Below are 19184 nucleotides of genomic sequence, written 5' to 3'. Positions count from 1 at the left end.
CAATAAGCACATGGGACAGAATATTACTGGGTCGTTACTACATATGGGACCTATTGCAACACCAAATCAAATGCAAGCAGTTAGTATGGCATTGGCCAACCAAACTCCAGTTATGAATCCTATTCCACAAGCAACATATCCTAGTGTACAGCCAGCAAACCAGTTGGTACTTCATCCCGGAGTTCCACTTTCACAAGCCCCACCAGTACAACCTGTGTACCTGCAAAACGCAACAAACTCATCAAGAACACAGGAAGAGAAGGATGAAATGAAAGAGTTGATTGAACAAGTCAAGAAGCTGTCAACCGAAGTAACTCATCTAAGGAATCAGAATAATCAACTCTAAACCATGCAGAGGGTCAACCATGGCCAACATACGAACAATCAAAATTTCCAAGGAAATAATAATCAAGCTTTCAGAAACAATTATCAGGGAAATAACAACCAAGGCTTTCAGAGGAGACCATGGAATACTGCTCCTAATAATGGAAACGTGGTGACGCCACTAGATAATCCATCAAGTTCTCAAAATCAAGAAAATCATCCTACCAGTAAAGTGTTTCTAGCAGAGGCGGCCTTGTCCAGTTGGTGTAGACTCCACAATACAAACCAGCATTCTAAGTTGCAGTGTCCTGAATTCAAAATCGCAACCGACATATTCCAGTAGGAGATGCGTAGCAACGATCCACCTGAAAATCCGCCCATGACTGGATACGAAATGGTCCCAACTACATGGTATGATCAAGCCATGATTGTGGAAAGTTACAAACATTCACCAGAAGAAGATAATCAGGCTCGAAATGGGAAATTCCCACCAGAATCTGCTAATGGACCAATGGTACCTCCGGGTTCTCAGTTCCCACCTGCATCCGCAAATGAACCCGTTGAAGACGCAGAATATTATTTCCCACCATTGAATAATAGTGTCCTAGTTGAAGGGATAAAGGAGATATTCCACCAGTCTTCAGGAGGTGTGAATCAAAGGGTATATCATAGAAATCAGAGAAATCGGGAACCCCTGACTACATCGATTCCTCCGAACAATTTCGCCACTCCTCCAGATCCACAGGCTAGTAATAATCCAGAATATCCACAACATATGCAAGAATATAGGCAAAAGAATGTTGCACCTCCCAAGGGCGATGAAATGAAAAGATTGGCCACGTTGGTGTTGGAAGAACTCAAGAAAGTCAAAGTTAGCCTACCACTCTATGAGCTACTCAAGGTCTCAGAAATTAAAGATGCAGTGATTAATAATCTAAATGATTCAAACACAGTAAGGTCGAATGTTCAGAACCCATCCAAAGATACGGCCAACAATGTCCAAGCCACAGTCAATGTGATCCAAGGGGAAGCTGACAACAAAAAGCAATCCGAACAAGATGAATGCATGGTCCAGACCATAACCTTCCCAGCCAAAAAAGAAGATATGTTGGAAGGCAAAGTATTACTCAAAAGAGGCGAGACTAAGAAAGCTCAACCCGCCATCAAAGAAAGCCTCACCACTAGTCAGATTCTTCCAGAAAAAGAGGTTGTCGTTAAGAAAGATGTGGTCAAGAAAGGGAAATCTCCAAATAAGACGGATCACTCAAAAGAAAAGGGCCCAGCAAAGAATAACAATCTGAAGGTCAATGAAGTAAAACATCAAGAACACAGTGGGGATTCCTCAGTCCCTTCCCAAGGAAAAGATGAACCGGCCCCGTTCTTGTTGTCAGTCAAAATTTTCGGGAAATTACTACACAATTGCCTCTATGATTCAGGAGCTTCCAGTAATGTGATGCCCCTGGCTGTCTGTTAGAGACTAGGTATAACTCCCGCTCCTACCAAAAGAAAAGTCACTCAGCTTGACAAGACAGAAGTTCCAATCATGGGAGAATTGAACAATATCCACATGCAATTGGCTGCGGACCCAAGGGTTCAAAATTTCATAGACATATCAGTCGTGGATATTCCTGATTCATATGGGATGCTCCTGAGTAGAGATTGGTCACGAAAGTTGAATGGGTATGTGTCGACCGACTTTGCACATATGTGGCTACCATGGAGAGGAGTCCCAAATCAAATCAAAATCGACAGTACTCCAAGATTAAGACTTATGATAACTGAGTATGGGGAAGATAATGAAGTCCTGTTCTTAGAGTCAAATTTAGGGACATACAAGCCTAAAGTGGGAGAGGTCCTGATGATACAAAACCGACAATATGATCAACAAGAAGTGATGGAGTCTACAGAAATCGTCGTGGAAAGTGACCAAGGATCTGACCAAGAAGATGATGGAATGTTTGAAAATTTCAAAAAGTTCGTACATAGAAATATACAACAAAGTATGCAACTTGGTAACTTGGAATCTGTCCGAGATCTGCTGCTTCCCAACTGGTGTAGGATACATAATGCCGTCCATTCAGAACTATCCTGTGCTTTGTGCCAGACTGCATTAGAACAAGTATACAAAAGAGTCCCGCAGACATTGATTAGAGAAGAAATTCAAGATTCAGAAGTTGAAAGCTCCTCAGAAGATGAAACTCTATCTGACACATCAACCGAAGGCCAGGAGGACCGAGGAACGGAAGACCAAGAGAATGTAATATGGACACTAAGGTTCGATGGATCTAAGTCCAAACAAGGATCTGGAGCAGGCTACGAATTAATTAGCCCAACAGGGCAAACTTACCTTGCCGCTCATAGATTACAATTTCCTTGCACCAACAATGTAGCTAAATATGAATCCTTGATTCATGGGTTATTGATGGCTATCAAAAAGAAAGCAAAAATACTGCAAGTATATGGAGATTCAGAAATAGCTATAAGACAAATCAGAAGGCAGTATGTCTGCCATGACAAAAGGTTGACCAGATACTAAAATCGAATTTGGGACCTTATTGAGAGTTTTGAGGCCTTCAACATCAAATCTATATACAGGCATCAGAATCAAGTGGCTAATTCCCTTGCACAAGCCGCCAGCTCTTTGATACCATTAGCAATGGAAGGATTAAAGAAGTTCACAGTAGAATTAACATCAGTACCTTCGGTCCCGGATAACATCACCAATTTTCAAGTTTTCGAAGATGACAAGCACATACTGGATTTCTTGACCAACACAGATGTCTTCCTAGCTCAAATCATTGATGAAGAAGAAGTGGAGGGAGCAGAATTAGATGCTGAAGGAGTTTTAAATTTGAAGACGAACACTATTCCAAAAGGAATGGTGGAGTTGGAAAGAATCTTTGATCCTGACAAATTGAAAGAGATGAAAAGCCACAGTATGGAAGGAAACATGTGTGACACAATCAACATAGGTGATGACATACAAGTTAAGAATGTGTTCATTGGAAAGTCCTACACCGCAGCTGAAAGAAATGGAATCTTGAAAAATATGAGAGATTTCCCAAATGTCATCGTGTGGAGTTATGAAGATCTCAAGACTTATGACACTGCAATTATCACTCACACAATCCCTTTGAAGCCAGGAAGCAAGCCATTTAGGCAGAGACAAAGGCCGGTTAATCCTTTATTGGAACCCCTAATATATCAAGAAGTTAAGAAGCTGCTCTCAACCAAAATCATCTTCCCAGTAAGGCATTCGACATGGGTCGCCAACCTCGTTCCTGTCAGAAAAAAGAGTGGAGAAAACAGATTGTGTGTTGATTTCAGAAATCTCAACCGAGCTTCAAAAAAGGACAATTATCCTCTGCCATCGCTGGATGAAGTGTTGCAGATTGTCAATGGGTCGCAGATGATGTCTTTTCTGGATGGATATTCAGGTTATAATCAAGTTTTGGTCAAGCCTAAAGATCGACTGAAGACCGCTTTTACCACCAAGTGGGGAACATTTGCATACAAAAGAATGCCTTTTGGACTTATCAATGCCGAGGCCACATTCCAGAGAGCCATGGATATCGCTTTCAGAGACTTAATTGGAAAATGCATTATTATATACATGGACGACATCATAGTTTTCTCCAGAAAAAGAGATCATGTGGATGACTTAAGAAGAGTCTTCCAAAGGTGCAAAAGATGTGGTGTGTCTCACAATCCGAAGAAATGCATATTTGGGGTAATAGAAGGAAAGCTTTTAGGACATGTCATTTCAGAAAGAGGAATCTCCATCGATCCTGAAAGAGTAAAAGCTATATCTACTATCAATTTGCCCGCTAGCAAGAAGGAACTCAAATCATTCTTCGGCAAGATCAACTTTGTCAGAAAATTCATCACCGGATTTGCTGAGATAGTCAGAACTTTGAAGGAGATGCTGAAGAAGGACGCAAAGATCGAATGGTCGCCACAGGCCAAGAGGGCATTCGAGGAGATAAAGACGGCAATCGCAGAAGCGCCAGTATTGATCAGTCCTGATTACCTCAAACCCTTCTACCTATATTCCTTCGCTTCTGACTACACTTGCGCTGCTATTCTCACCCAGAGAAGTGAAGAAAGGGACGAGAATCCAATTGCATTCATGAGCACCCCACTGAAAGATGCAGAACTCAGATATCCCAACATTGAAAAACAGGCATACGCACTGGTCAAGGCCATTAAAAAATTCAGACATTACCTCTTAAGGGCCAAAATTTATGCAATAGTGCCAGATGCAGCAGTCAAGACCCTCCTCATGCAAAATGAACTAGGAGAAAGAAGAGGCAAGTGGGTCGCCATTATCCAAGAGTTTGATATTGAAATTCAACCTATGAAACTTGTTCGAGGACAAGCTTTAGCACAGACATTGGCAATTGACGGACCCGGATTAATCCAGCAAGTTTATGAATTAGAGGATGTCACCCCTGATGAATGGTACAAAGAAATCGTGACATACCTACTCAACAACAAGTGCCCTGCCCGCATGACACCCACGCAGAAAAGAGCATTAAGAATAAAGTGTCAACATTATATGCTTCAAGGATCCGTTCTATATCGCAGGAATCACGAGGGAATATATCTGAGATGTGTTGGCAAAGATGAGGCCAAACAAATAATTGAACATTTCCATTCCAAGTTTGGGACCGGACATGGGGCCAACCTCGCTACAGCTCATCAGATCTTAAGAGCAGGATATTACTGGCCTACACTTTTCAAAGACACATTTAATCATATCAAGACTTGCCACACATGCCAAGTCGCAACTTTCAGAGAAAGGAATCCTGCCATGCCGCTAAATCCAGTGATCGAAGCAAGACCATTTGCCAAATGGGGAATGGATTTTATTGGTGTCATCAACCCCGCATCCTCAGCACAACCTAGGTATATTATCACTGCTACTGATTATTGTACCAGATGGTCGGAGGCACAAGCGCTCAAGGTATGCACTACCGAAGCCGTAATTAAATTCCTGGAGGAAAACATTATCACAAGGTTTGGATGTCCTTATGCATTGGTTTGCGACAATGGCTCAGCCTTCACATCATTGAGATTTTCGAATTGGGCCTTTGAGTATGGAATAACCCTCAAATTTTCATCAAATTATTATCCTCAGGGTAATGGGTTAGCTGAGTCAACTAATAAGAACCTACTCAGTGTTATTAAGAAACTGCTGGAAAGAAGTCCGAGAGAATGGCATACCCAATTGAGATTTGCCCTCTGGGCAGACAAAATAAGGACCAAGAATGCATTAGGAATTTCGCCTTATTTTTTGGTTTATGGCCAAGACCCAGTTTTCCCCATGCAACTCAGGATCCCGACCTTGAGATTTATTCAGGAATACATGGAAGACACTGACAATGTTCAAGCCCGATTAACACAGTTAATGAATCTTGAGGAAAAGAGAGATCAAGCGTTGGAAAATTTTGCAAAACATCAAGGAGTTGTGAAAAGATGATTCGATCGGCAAGCTAGAGTCAAGGCGTTCCGGATCTCAAATCTTGTCTTATACTGGGATAAAGCACACAAGAAAAGGGGAGAGCATGACAAATTTGATAAGCTTTGGAAAGGCCCTTATCAAATTTCAGAGATTTTGGGAGAAAATGCATTCAAACTGAAGACTTTAACTGGAGAAGACGTCCCATTGCCTGTCAATGGGAGGTATCTCAAGCATTATTTCCAGTCTTAGGATGCAAAAGGCCTTCCCTTGTACATAGCTAGTTTAGTTTGCTTTCGTTTTTCGTTTTGTTTTTTCGTTTTGTTTTGGTTTGCCTTTTGTTTTGCTTTCTGGGTCTTAGTTTAGGTGTCTTGTCTTAGGTTGGTTGTTTTGTCCTGAGGGGTATCCATTTGAAATTGGGTGATTTTGTCATATAGCACTTTGACTTCTCACTCGGTTGTTAGTTGCATTTGGGCAATTATGAGGTCTTTTTGGAAATACAAAGAGGTTTCTTTTGATAAAACTTTGAGTCAGGCCCTATTTGCAATGAAGCAAGATTAGCTCAGATATTATTGTCCTCCAATTATTATATCTTTTCACACTTATAATCTCCGAGTCATTGTGGTTTTCAGGCAAAGCTGTGATCGGTGAAAAATCTAAAATCTGGCTTCAGCGCCACCTCAATCCTCAAACCCTAGTTAGCTTCACTGCTTACAAGCCAAAAGAATTGATGGAGCCAAAAAGCAATATCAAAAGGAAAAAATGAGAAAATAAAAGAAAAATGAGCAGAAAAGAAAATATCAAATTGGCTAGAGGGAATATACGAGTAACTCCATCAGGGCTATAGACGCCTGGCTGGCAATGGAGCAATGTTCGTGAGCTTGCGGCGATAACCTCGTCGGGACTATGGACGTCTGACTAGCAGCGAGGCTCTATCCAGGATGCTTTTGGAGTTCAGATAAACTACGTAGCTTATCACAGGGGAACCTGGAGATCATGGCTGTCTTGTCGAGGGGAATTAACTCATTTGCACACACATGGGTAACTGTGGACTTGATACTTTGTCTCGATATGAAGATCTCTTCTTGTAAGTGTTGTTTAACTCCTTGTTTTATTGAGGGAGGTTTTCTGAGTTTTTCTTCAAGAAGGATTGATTTCCAAATGTTTACCAACATTTCTCAGTGGTGTCGCCAGATGTTGTGACCATTTCACACATCGCCCCATTAAAATGGGGACCCCCTCTTTTTGCTTTAGTTTTGCCTGTTCTTCTCTCTACTTTTAGGGTTTTGAGTGAGTGAGTTGTCTGGGCTAGGGCTAAGCCTTAGGGGTTTCTTTTGGATATTTTTCAAGCCGAGTCTAGTCAAATTTTGAAAGTTATTAAGCGTCCTTCCGAAGATTGATTATTGAGGTAAGGTTAGTCTGTCAGGAAAGTCAGAGATGTCTCAGGTTAGGTCTAGTCAGGGTTCTTTTTGGGAAAATTCAAATTTTGTCTAAGTGTTAGCATTTTGAAGATGAAATTGTACATTTTTGCCTAGGTAAATTTTGATCAAATTTTGGAGGCAAGATGATGCCTGAAACAGAGAAAGTGCTCCCGTCCCTCATTGAAGGACCATGCCACTTTTTCAAGATAACTGATTCCTGGCCTTGAAGATGACCTAATTATGCCTTGTGAAATGATTGGAGACCTAAATTTTGAAATATTTTAGCCAGAAAGGACGAAAGTGCTCCCGTCCCTCTCCAAGGGACCAGAGCACAAATGTTATTTTATGCATATTTGTCACTGACTTTTCTATTTCGTTTTGTGCAGGGTCTTCCGGAATGATAATTGGACATGACTTGATACTTTTGAAGATTTTGAAGGCACAAAAATGGTGAATTCTGAAGGTTAAAGGAAAAAGTGCTCCCGTCCCTCTCCAAGGGACCAAGGCGAAGTGCTCCCGTCCCTCACTGAGGGACCAGGGCAAAAAGACTTATTTGAGCCATTCCTGGCCTTGTTTGGTTAAATTGAGACATCAAAGACATGGTGAAGGACAAAATGAACATTATGGAGCATCCAGACTTGATTGAAAGCAAAGAAATGATGAAGTTTTTGCCTAGAAGGTAAAAAGTGCTCCCGTCCCTCACTGAAGGACCAGAGCACTTTTCTTTATATGCACAATTTTAGACTTCTATTGGACATTAACTTCTATTCATAGCATGAAGTAAGATGAAATCTTCCCTAGCAAAGGAATTTCGAGGTGGAAAGTGAGACAATTTGGCTTAGAACGCAAAAAGTGCTCCCGTCCCTCACTGAAGGACCGTGCCACTTTTTTCAAATTTGCACTATCTTTGCAAGGTTAAGGTGATTTTATGATTTGAAGAGGTTAAGGGAAGCATGTTTTGTCCATTGAATATAATTTAAGCAGTCTACAAAGGAGTAAATCAACCCAAATGACAAAAAGTGCTCCCGTCCCTCACTGAAGGACCGTCCCACTTTTTTCAAGTTTCTCTTCTTTGTTTGATATTTTATGGCAAAACTTGATTTGGATGCGAAGGACGAATGATGTTTTGTGCCTTGGATGCAATTGAGAGATTTAAAGAACAAAAGGGTACGCCAAGATGTGAAAAGTGCTCCCATTCCTCACCAAAGGACCATCCCACTTTTTCAAAAGTGCTCCTGTCCCTCACTGAAGGACCATCCCACTTTTTCTAAAAATACAGATTTCTGGCAAAGGCAAGGCAAGTTGCGTGGTTGAAATGAATAAAAGAGGGCAAGATTCATCCATCATGAGATAACCCCTCACAACCATCATCCTCGTGTACCAAAGCATCTAAATCTTGATTATGCTTAGTAGTAAGACTGCTGTCATAAAATTCAGGGCTGCTATGGTTTGTTTTCCCCTTGCATCCCTATTGTTTAGCACTTATATATTGCGTGCCAACTGTAGGAGTCCCTCCTACAACTTTCTCCTCGTGTGCCATGACCTTTGAATCATCATTGTGTTCATATGAAGAACTATTGTTATAAAAATCAGAATGATTGCCATACCTTTATGACATGTTTTCAACATTCATAGGTACCACTTCATCCGTTGTAGCATGTTCATCAAATTCCTCATAGAGATTTTTACAAACCTCATTTATCGATGAGTCAATCGGTTCTTCTCTTTTCCTTTGCAACTGATATGAATTCATAGCATCTTCAGCTTCATCTGGAATACCCATAAATTGGGTGAAAGTAAGCATATCCTGTACCTTTTTTGGAAGGGAGCAATCCTTATGATAGTTGCTTATGACTATATCATTGAATGTTTTAACAGGGGACCTCCTCGTACTTTTAGATGTAGTTGTACCTCTAGTGTGTCTTGAACTCTTTCAAGGTGTTTGATCAAATTCCCTCCCTGCTTGTTTATTTTTGCAGAACCCTGTCAAGATGATTCTTTTTACTGTCCAACTAAATACCAAATCCAATCACCCCAAGTGAATGCAATTCCCACCCCACAGGCTGGCAAGATTATGCTCTGATACCACTAAAAGATACCAAGTACTAATTGAAGCAATCTGATTTAGTTTTCTAATTTTGATCTCTGTGGCCAACGGTAGGGGAATTTGGTTTTATATGTTTGTTTTTGAGGTTTTATGCTTTTTTTGTGTGTTTTGTAATATATATGCCTTGGGAATTTGACAATGCAATTAAACAACAATGATAAAACATGAGCTAATGACTACAAAGAAATTTTCAGATTGACTGATTTTATAACAACAATTAACAAATGCCAATAAATAATGGAATTCAACAATGATATGCCAAAATTGGCCTATCAAGAGTCCAACACTTTGCCTGGAGGGTTTTTTTATTGACTAAAATGAATCCAGTTGCTGCTACAGGAGCTTCCAAGGTGTTCTAACTGCTCCTTGAGGTTTTATTCTCCTAAATAATAATTATCAAAAACAAATCTTGCACAAATAGATAGAACTGCTGCTGTTTCCTTCAGGCCCCCAGGAGACTTCATTAAATTTGGTCAATTTTCCCCACTGATTTGCTCATATCTCTCTCCAATGATATCATAAACCTGAAAGAATGATTCTATTATTTATTCCTAATGCTGACAATGAAATTTGGAAAAAAAAATCAAATGTAAACCCTCCAAATTATTTTCTGTAAACTCCCAGGCAAGCTAGAAATGTACGGCTAGGCTGGGGAAGGCATGGCTAGCCACAAATCTTAATCACAATGTGCAAAATGAGCTCCCAAACACCTTTTATTTTCAGCCCAAAATCTAATTTCGAATTAGGGTTTCATTTCCCCTTTTATTAATAAAATAACTTTATTTTATTTATGCCTCCTTATGAAAATCGAACCACAAGGGGCCTCCATCGTTATTTTAATTTGGCCCCTTCATTATTATAGTAATATTTGCTAAAACGCCTAGGTAAGAGGGCCAATGAATTATTATAACTTATTTCCCCATAAAGTGATTATAATATCACTTTATTATTATTTTATTAAGTCCAAACTTAGGAAATATTAAAATATATTTAAATATTTCCTTATTAATAAAATGAGATCCATAGCTCAAATTGGAATTCCATCTGAAGTGCTATGATCACTGCTGACGACTGAACCCCTGCAAGCTGACTGGCAGTTCCTCCTAAAAAATAGGAACTCGCCCTAAAAGTAGGAACCTCGCTCAAAGTGCTAGAAACTGTCCAAGAGGCTCCTGCTCAGCTCCATGGTCCCCCGGGTGGTCAACCTGTTAACTGCTAGTTCTTCCTAAAAAATAGGAATTGTCATCTAAAAGCTCAAAATGGCTCATAGAGCCCTCGCAAAGCTCTATGCTCCTCAAAATGAGTCCCCTAACCATCTGGTTGACCTACGGAAACTCCGATGAAAAGTCAAACCTCTCCTAATTTCCTGTCGCCTAGAAAGGGGACATTATGTCATGTCCCCTCTTTAGCTCTGTCTAGCAGAGACCTGTGAGTTAGCCTATTATGGAGTCTTGTAGGTTGGCAATGGTGGATAGAGACTCAATCAGGATATTTAGTGTTTCGATTTGGTGTTTCTGGCAGTAGTAGACCAGTTTGGAGCAGTTCCAACATTTTAGGAGGCAGTTCCAACATTTTAGGAGGTTGTGACAGTGTCCAGGGTTGGGGTTCCATGAGACCATTCCTTGGTTTCAGTTTCAAGAGATTTGGGTGTGTTTCCTAGTTTCTAAGAGCATCCCTAGATTTTAGGGATGAGACTGCCAGTTGATCCATGATTTCCGACATCAGTCACAGACAAGTGACAGGTTCAGTTTCAGGCTTTTGGTGTGTTTCGAGCTTTCTATAGCTATTTGGGTTATATTTTTAATATATTTAAATATTTCCTAAGTTAGCGTTTTAATATGTTAAATAAGGCTATGTCTATAGCCATTTCGGAGTAATAAGGGGTTTTTGGCTTCATCTGGATTCGTATGCCCATGTGTTATAGCTTGTTGGAAAGGTCTTGAAATTTTCTAAATGATTTTCACTTGCCAGGGTCCTTTTGGCACTTGGAGTTATTTTATATTGAAAAAGTGGTTTTTTCTGGCGCCCAATATTGGGAAATATGACTTTATATTAAAGCAAACTTTTCATATATCTTTAGGGTTCGATTTAGAAGGAAAGAGATATAAGGAGAAGGAAACCTAATTTCTCATTATCTTTTACATATTGAAAACTTGTTTGGTGCGATATTGCTCTAGTAGAGCAATTCTTCAATCTGGGACACAAACCCCATGATTGGTACTGGCTGAGACGTAGCCCTTAGCTATTGATTGGCAGTGGATTCTTTTGGCATTGGCATTATTGGTCAGAGTGCATGCACTATTCCTTGTGGAGATTCGGATTGCTTGGTGAGGGTTTCAACAAGGTGGTTGAATTTCCCAGCTAGGGCGTAATTGTTTCAACTTGATGCCACCATTACAGCAGGTACACTATACGCTGGAAGTGGTGAAGACTTTCATTCAGTCATAGCTGGTGTTCTTGGTTTGTGTTCATCATCTACCCTTCAGTTGGTGCCATTATTGGATGTAAGCATTATTGGATGTAAGCACATCCCCAGTGCGTAGGGAATAATCTGGATTTTATAAATCAAAAATCTGCCTGGTACGATTTGTATCAATTCTGATTTAATTGAATGTTCTTACTTGTTTCAGTTTCCTTCCTTATTTGTTGTTCTTTATTCATTACTTGCTTATATATTCAAAAAGAAACCAAACATTCTGCAACTTCTCTCTATTTTGTAAAACCATCAGCAAAAATCATAGGAAAATATGGTTTATTATTTTAAAAATTACAGCAGATCAGCAAGGGGATCCATCAGGGATCTTTCACATTACATCTATTTTCCTTGTTTACTGCTTGCCATTAAACTGAAATAAGAACATCCAACAGAAAAAGACTGAAAATTGTAGCTACCAACAGAATAATCTTTATAAAATGCCATTTCTATGGCAGCAGCTCTATTTCGCAACACATGCAGCAGCTCTAATGAAGCATCAATACTGAAGAACATCCTAAGGGAGGAATCCATTCCATTAGCTGATCTTGAAGGGATAATAAATGTCTTAGGTGTTCCTAAGGATGCAGTGAAATGACTATAAGCTGGTGCAAGGAAGCCTCTTTTGATTGGAAGAAGGTAGATGATTTCAGCTTAAAAATATTCAAATCCTTTCTGGTGACGAAAAGGGCAGGGAAAAAAAACCATATTTGAACTCCCAAATCTTGTAGCTGATGGCAATAGTTTGGCCAGTAGTAACACTCTCCTGTCTATTTTTCAAGAAACCTTTCGAAAGAAGATTTGGAACAGATGCCCTATATTCTCTTCAAAGCTGCTTTGGAAACTCTGACATAAACAAAGGAACCAGATCTCCTTCCCACCCTATTTCTCTGTTTGTTATTCACACCCTAACACTGACATAAGAGCAATCAACAGAAAAGGCCTAAACAAGTGCTAGTTGCTAACAAACAGAAATCTGTAGGAGATGACACATTCACAAAAGAAGCTACAAATTGCATTGCAGGGTCATCATTATGGATGCATCATTTGAGACTGAATAGCAGATGCACAATCGAAAATTTTATGAAAACAGAAGTTGACCAAACACTAGCTGGACTGAAATTGATCTGACATATTTTGGAGTGCTTAAGAATACAGCTATGCTCTCATAATCAAACTGCAGGCAAGCACTAGCAAAATAATAGGGCTTATTTTGGTCAGAAAGAAAGCATGATTTCAGTTGTTAAAACTTCAAAACCTTCTTCTAAAGTTTTACAAAGAGAAAAATGTTTTAACTTTCAAAGCCCGTTTGATGTGCAATGTTGTAAAAAGAGTTTTGCTCAATGACACCTGTTATTAATGCAAACAATTTGATTTTAAAAAGGAGAATGTGAACTGATGCTCCAGTATCACCACAGCCGCACAGCCCCAAAACACCCAGAAAGCAATCCGCCAAATACCTCTTGGGCACAAACAAATCACACCCTGACTCTAACATTAAAAAAGTAAACAGCAGAGGACAAAATAGTGTCATTACCAACAGAGAAATTTGTAGGAATGATACATTTACAAAAGAAGCCACAACCTGCATCACAAGATCCTCCTCATAGGCACATCCATATGACTCTGAATAGAAGATAAACAATTAAAAAAAAGAGGTTAGAAACAGATCCAACGCTTGCTGATCTGAAATGCATCTAACATTTTTTCCATTTCTTTGAAATGGGGTCTGGTGTATTTTTTACTGCTTAAGAGTACAACCATGCTGCAATAACCAAAATGTGAGTTAGCCCTAAATAATCAATAGGCTTCATGTTGGTTAGAAACAAAGCATGAATGAATTTCAAAACCTTCTGATGTTTTATGTTTTACAAAGACAGAAATATTTTTAACTTTCAAAGCTTGTTAGTTGCACAAATAGTTTAGCTCAAAGACACCCAATTACAAATATAAATAATTTGGTTTCACTAAAGAAGGATGTGAATGGAGAGGTTCCTAGTAACCCAATCCTGCCCAGCTCCAAAACACCCAAAAAGCACACAATTGTTCCCTACAGGGATGATTTTGGGCACAGAGATGATTGTCCCTGTTTATCTCTGACAGGTGTGCTCAGGGACAATCATTGTTTCTTCAACAGCAAAATAGCACACCTCCATGCAGCACTCATGGACAGATGTTGGGCAGCTTTACAGTGTTTTCAGATAAGTAACAGTGAAGTGGTATCAGAGACAGCAAAAGTTCAGAGGCCTATAAATATCAGCACTCTCATTATGCTGAGTCCTGACAGATACTACAGGAGTAGGGAGCAAGCTCTGCGGAGACTTTTATAGACAATTTATAAAGACAACTTGGCTCTACAGTCCACCCTCTTCAGCATCTCAGCCTGAAGTAGACACTAATTATAGAATGTTTCTTCCAGATCTCCCAAAGACCTATGTGCATAAGCACTGTCACATAAACATAAATTCCTTTTTAGCCAAATGAAAGTGTTTTGTACCAGCTTTATCTTAAGACTAACCACCATAATATTCAGGAGAACAAGATTTATATGCTTCACATTCCATGTAAAGTGAATACTAAGGCACATTTCATTTTCAAATGTTCGGTTTATTATGGTATCTTGGTATCTTGGGAAGTAACAATGTGCATTCAAAGATATAGAGAACTAAACTGTTTGTCTTCTGCCAATATTCTAAACAGAGATGATTGTCCCTGTTTATTAGATAGGTTGTGACCTTTAGCCATTAGGTGTCAGGCATTGCAAGATCACCCAGGCCTATTTATCAATTGCATTATCAGTTTGCCCAATCTTTGCCAACTTAGGAATCAAGCATCCCACAGCTTCTGCTAATGCCAACACATAGGAGAAAACCAGTCAGGAATTGTTACCTCCCACATCATTCCAAGATCTACCATCCTTATTATACAGAGTCCTCACTGTTAATTGCTATATCATTATGCTACCAAATGCAATAATATACAGAAGCTAACAGTATGTTACTATATACCAAATTGATTGTACAAGTATAACAGATTAGATGCTCTATCAAAGTTATTGCTTAATTACAATGACAGTAGATCAGGAAAAGCAGTTCACAGATCAGACAGCTTCCTTAACCTATTCTCTTTAAGGGCCCAACTGTTTTTGGTCAGACCATGATGGTTGGTAACCACTTATAACCATTCATTCACAACTTCTAGTTGGCTAAACCAATATTAACAATACATAACAAATTCTAATTGCTAACTACAATCAAAAAGTGACAAACAATCCTCCCCGCACTTAATACAAATTGTATAGCCAGGCCCATATAAGCAGATATTTTATCTCTTCCAAAAAATCAACCTTCTATATTAGGAGAATGCAAAGTGCTTTGTTACCTCCAAGGATAGCTACAGCAGCCCCTATCAGCAAAGGCCACTCTCTTGGCAACATTATCAATTTTGATACTAGTGAATATACACCGGTTAATGGCTCTATACCCCCATCTCAGATACTAAAGATTAGAAATTTTCTTGCATCTCTAAAGGACCTCATATTACAAATACAGCTATTGTTATGCCTTTCTGTAATTGCATGGGGCTGTTGAATTTGCATTACTTGGCTAACACACTTCATATTGATATTTTGCTTTCTTACTTTTTTGTCATGGATGATAATAGAACCCCAGTTTTCTGCTATGTCATTTTACTGTGCTTTGCAATCCCACTACTATTTGTGGATTTTATTAACAGTTTGTAATTTTGTATCATTTCACATCTAGACTTTACATTGGGCTAAAGATAAGGCATACTCCTTGCTTTATTTAAAATTTAATCTGACCCTTTGCTTTGCATTTGTTCCTTTTTAGCTTCTTTCAGTAATAGAAATCACATTTCATCCAAAAGATGAACATAAAAGTTAATTGCCTTATAATTTAAACTTCTAATTGCAAGCATTATAGGCATTTTGCTGGCCTCACAAACAATCAGTAGATGGACCAAGCTTTCCCATTGTTAAAAATGATATTGAGTTGTGCCCAAGAAATTTGAAGATATTATTATTTCTATTCAGAGTGTTACATACTGAGAACAAATTGTATTATGTTGTCTCTTCCATGGATTGTAAGCAGCCTGAGCATGATAAGAACAAATCTGCATATCCGACATTGAGCAAGGCTTGGACAGATTGAAAAATGTTGGATTTTCGTTTTGACAATAATTTTGGAGTAAGATTAACCATCAGATATATGATGCGGGAGCATCCAGGTTTACCACCAATTCCTGCTTAACAGTTTTCGTTTGTTTGATTTTTGTGTGTTTGCTGGTAGTTTTGGTCTTATTTGCAGGTCCTTTTATTGGGGTTAATCTTGTTCCTTAGACGTCTTTTTCTGTGGGCACCACCAGCATCTTTTGAAGATTCTAAATTCTTCTTATTTGCTGCTCACATGTCTTGGCCCAGACCCACACTTTTAGTCTTCTAGTAGGTTAGCTCCTTTCCACTGGGTATTGATTTCCTACCCTTATCTCTCTAATGATTGGTTACTCTTGGATATTCCTCCCAGGGCTCACATCTCTCCCTTTATTTTTCTTGGCATGATCCTCTATGACATGAGAATTCTATGTCATAGCGGGGGACGGTTTCACTTTATAATCTTATGACCTGCAAATTGATTAATGGGACCTGCATGACAAGTAATTACTTCTGGTGGCTCCATTTGGGAATAAATGTGAAGATTATGGGAGGATGGAGTCTTAAACACTCTGACAGGTAGTTACCTAGAGGCCTTCCCCTTTCATTCGCTATTATGGGTAACCATTTTCCTTATCCACTTTGCTGCAGACTTCTGACCTGCAGTTACTTCCTACAACTATTATTGGCTAGCAGTGACTGTCCTATTCTAGGCAATTTAACAGAAGTGGCAGATCATTGTTATTAAAAAAATGGACTCTATTGGCAGCATTTTTTGTGGCCTTTATCTCAAACGACCACTGGATACAGGGATATATGATGTAGGATACAGAAAAAGAGAGACAAGGACAGTGATAGAGGATCTGCACATGATTGATGCTGGTCAAAGAACTTGGGATGAATTCTAAGTTAATACTATGTATTTTCTGAGTAGGCTGTATGGCTGTATCTGCAATAAGTTGTTATTTTATGTGATGCTAAGGCTGGTGCCTAGGACAAGGTACCTTTAAGTGAAGATGTGGTAGAAATTTCCAACATTTTAACTTTTCTGAATTTTTTATCTCTTGTTTCTGAAGTTAGGATAAGGAAATATTGAATTACTGTTGTTTGCTGTCAAAAATTCTGAGTTACTACTATTTCTGCTGTTGATAACTAGAGTGTGTGTGTCGCTTCTTGGACTGGTTGCCTACCTTAGCCACCCAGTCCCTGTCTGCAATAATATTCAAGCTTCCATAGTTCTAGTATGACAAGAACTGGTGAAGGTCAATGATAATGGAGAGAGTATTTGATTGAATAATTTCAGCACATATATGTCTTCATCAATCTCAATGTAATTCCAGATAACTATAGAAAAAAAGTTATAACTTCCTTTGAGTATGCACATATGCCATTGAAGATCACTGATATGCCCTTACAAAAATATTAAAATGAACATTTATCCAAGAGAATGAACACAAAGGAGGATACAATGAGATTTATCAGAAACACACGTATATTTCCGACATCCTTTGTAAAATTTCTGGCAACGCTCCCGTAATGCTTCTGCATTTTCTTCTGATGCTTGTACCTGTAGCAGAAATACAACGGCAAATGTAAATTAATGAACAGCTGAGGTTTGCAATTGAAAGTACTTCTGGAATTCGCAAAAGCTAGTGCAAGCAAAAACTCTCGTTATGAACCTTAGAAATATATGTTTCATTGAGAGACATCTTATCTTACTACAATTCTATTCATATAGACATCATATATGTGTCTAAGTCTCTAAAACTGGCAACCCATTAGCTTTAGTAAATAGTCCATTTAGCAATGTTACTTCACCCATGTAGGAACTCCAGCTTTATTCTGTATATATACATACATATAGATGCATATATATCATATACATACATATAAGCATGTATCATATACATACATATAAGCATGTGTGTACATTCATGTACACATATATATAGTTATATACATATATAATATATATACATACACACACATATACATATACAGATATAATATAGACACATATATATACATAGGTATATATATACTTATATACATGTATACATCTATATACATGTATATATATACATATATACATCTATACAAATATATATACATATGTATATAAATATGTGTCTGTGTGCATATATATATATATATATATATATATAGAGAGAGAGAGAGAGAGAGAGAGAGAGAGAGAGTCTTATTTATAATAATCATACTGACAGAAATCAATGATTATTTTGTGGCAATCCTTGGAGATAATTAAAGAGTTAATTAGATAGCGATTTATCAACAGCATTCACATCCTCATGTATGCGGGTCAAGAGATTGGTCATGGTGATTATGGTATTCTAAAGGAATCGATGATATTAAGCATGTCGACTAATGAATAACAAATCAATTAAGCTTGGAGTGTTGATCCTCCACTAATCGACATCCAAACTAATGCAAACACAGTTAAATAATGGATGTTAATATCGATTAAGAATGATTAGGTATCCTTGAAGAGGCACGATGTTAAGAAAGCGGTTTACCTTGTGATGAATGACAGCGATTACTAAAGGAGACTAACAGGTAAAGAAGATTAGCCAATTCTCGTAATGAAAGGGTACTATTTTTATTATATACAAACCGATATGGACTATGTATGCAACGATTTGGAGTTGTCATGAAGTGGTCCAATTAACACAAGGGGAAGGAGTTGATAATAAGACATGCCCTTTGGTAGCATGACTTATCATTCGTACCATAAGATATAAGAAGGCATCCATAATCATACTTAAAGGAGATGGAACATTTTTTTCTGATTTTGTTTTTGTTAGCAGCAATCAAGAAGGAAGACTGAGAGGGGGCGGGGGGGTGAATCAGTCTTCACCGGAACATACACCAAGATTTTTGACGTGGAAAACCCGGTTAAAGAAAAACCACGGTAGGAACCTACCCACAATAAGATGATACTCTGCAGTAGTATGTGAGAATATTACAATGGGGAATGCACATGCATTTAGGCACACTGCCTAGAGCTCACTGCTCAAAAGATATTTGACCGGAAGGCTACAACTCTCAGGGAAGTCTCACTGACTTACAATATGATTCGGACTACAATCCGGAAGAAATGAACTGCAATGATAGCAGCTACAAATGCTCGATGACAGTTTTGGTTAAGCACAATTGTCTGCTCTGCAACTGCAATCTCACCTCAACACTTCACTGAATGATAAATCTCT

At 38.6% G+C, this 19184-nt stretch overlaps 1 protein-coding gene across 4 annotated transcripts in view; it reads right to left on the bottom strand.

The window, feature by feature from the left end:
* Window positions 1-19184, bottom strand: part of LOC131056616 (ADP-ribosylation factor GTPase-activating protein AGD3) — a 218142-nt gene that overhangs the window by 179009 nt on the left and 19949 nt on the right. For 2 of the 4 annotated variants that reach the window (XR_009108732.2, XM_057990920.2), the window contains exon 2: window positions 17448-17524. The exons of 1 other annotated variant lie outside the window; for it this stretch is intronic. Coding sequence is in view for 2 of the 3 variants with exons in the window: in XM_057990920.2 (XP_057846903.2) it covers window positions 17448-17524 (77 nt within the window). In the remaining variant the exon portion in view is untranslated. Of the gene's footprint in view, window positions 1-13323; window positions 13413-17447; window positions 17525-19184 lie in introns of all 4 variants that reach the window. One more of the 4 variants, XM_057990921.2, reaches the window with a different exon arrangement.

Source organism: Cryptomeria japonica, chromosome 6, assembly GCF_030272615.1.
Source record: "Cryptomeria japonica chromosome 6, Sugi_1.0, whole genome shotgun sequence".
In the NCBI taxonomy this organism is placed as follows: Eukaryota; Viridiplantae; Streptophyta; class Pinopsida; order Cupressales; family Cupressaceae; genus Cryptomeria; species Cryptomeria japonica.
This window is presented reverse-complemented; position numbering and strand designations above follow the sequence as displayed.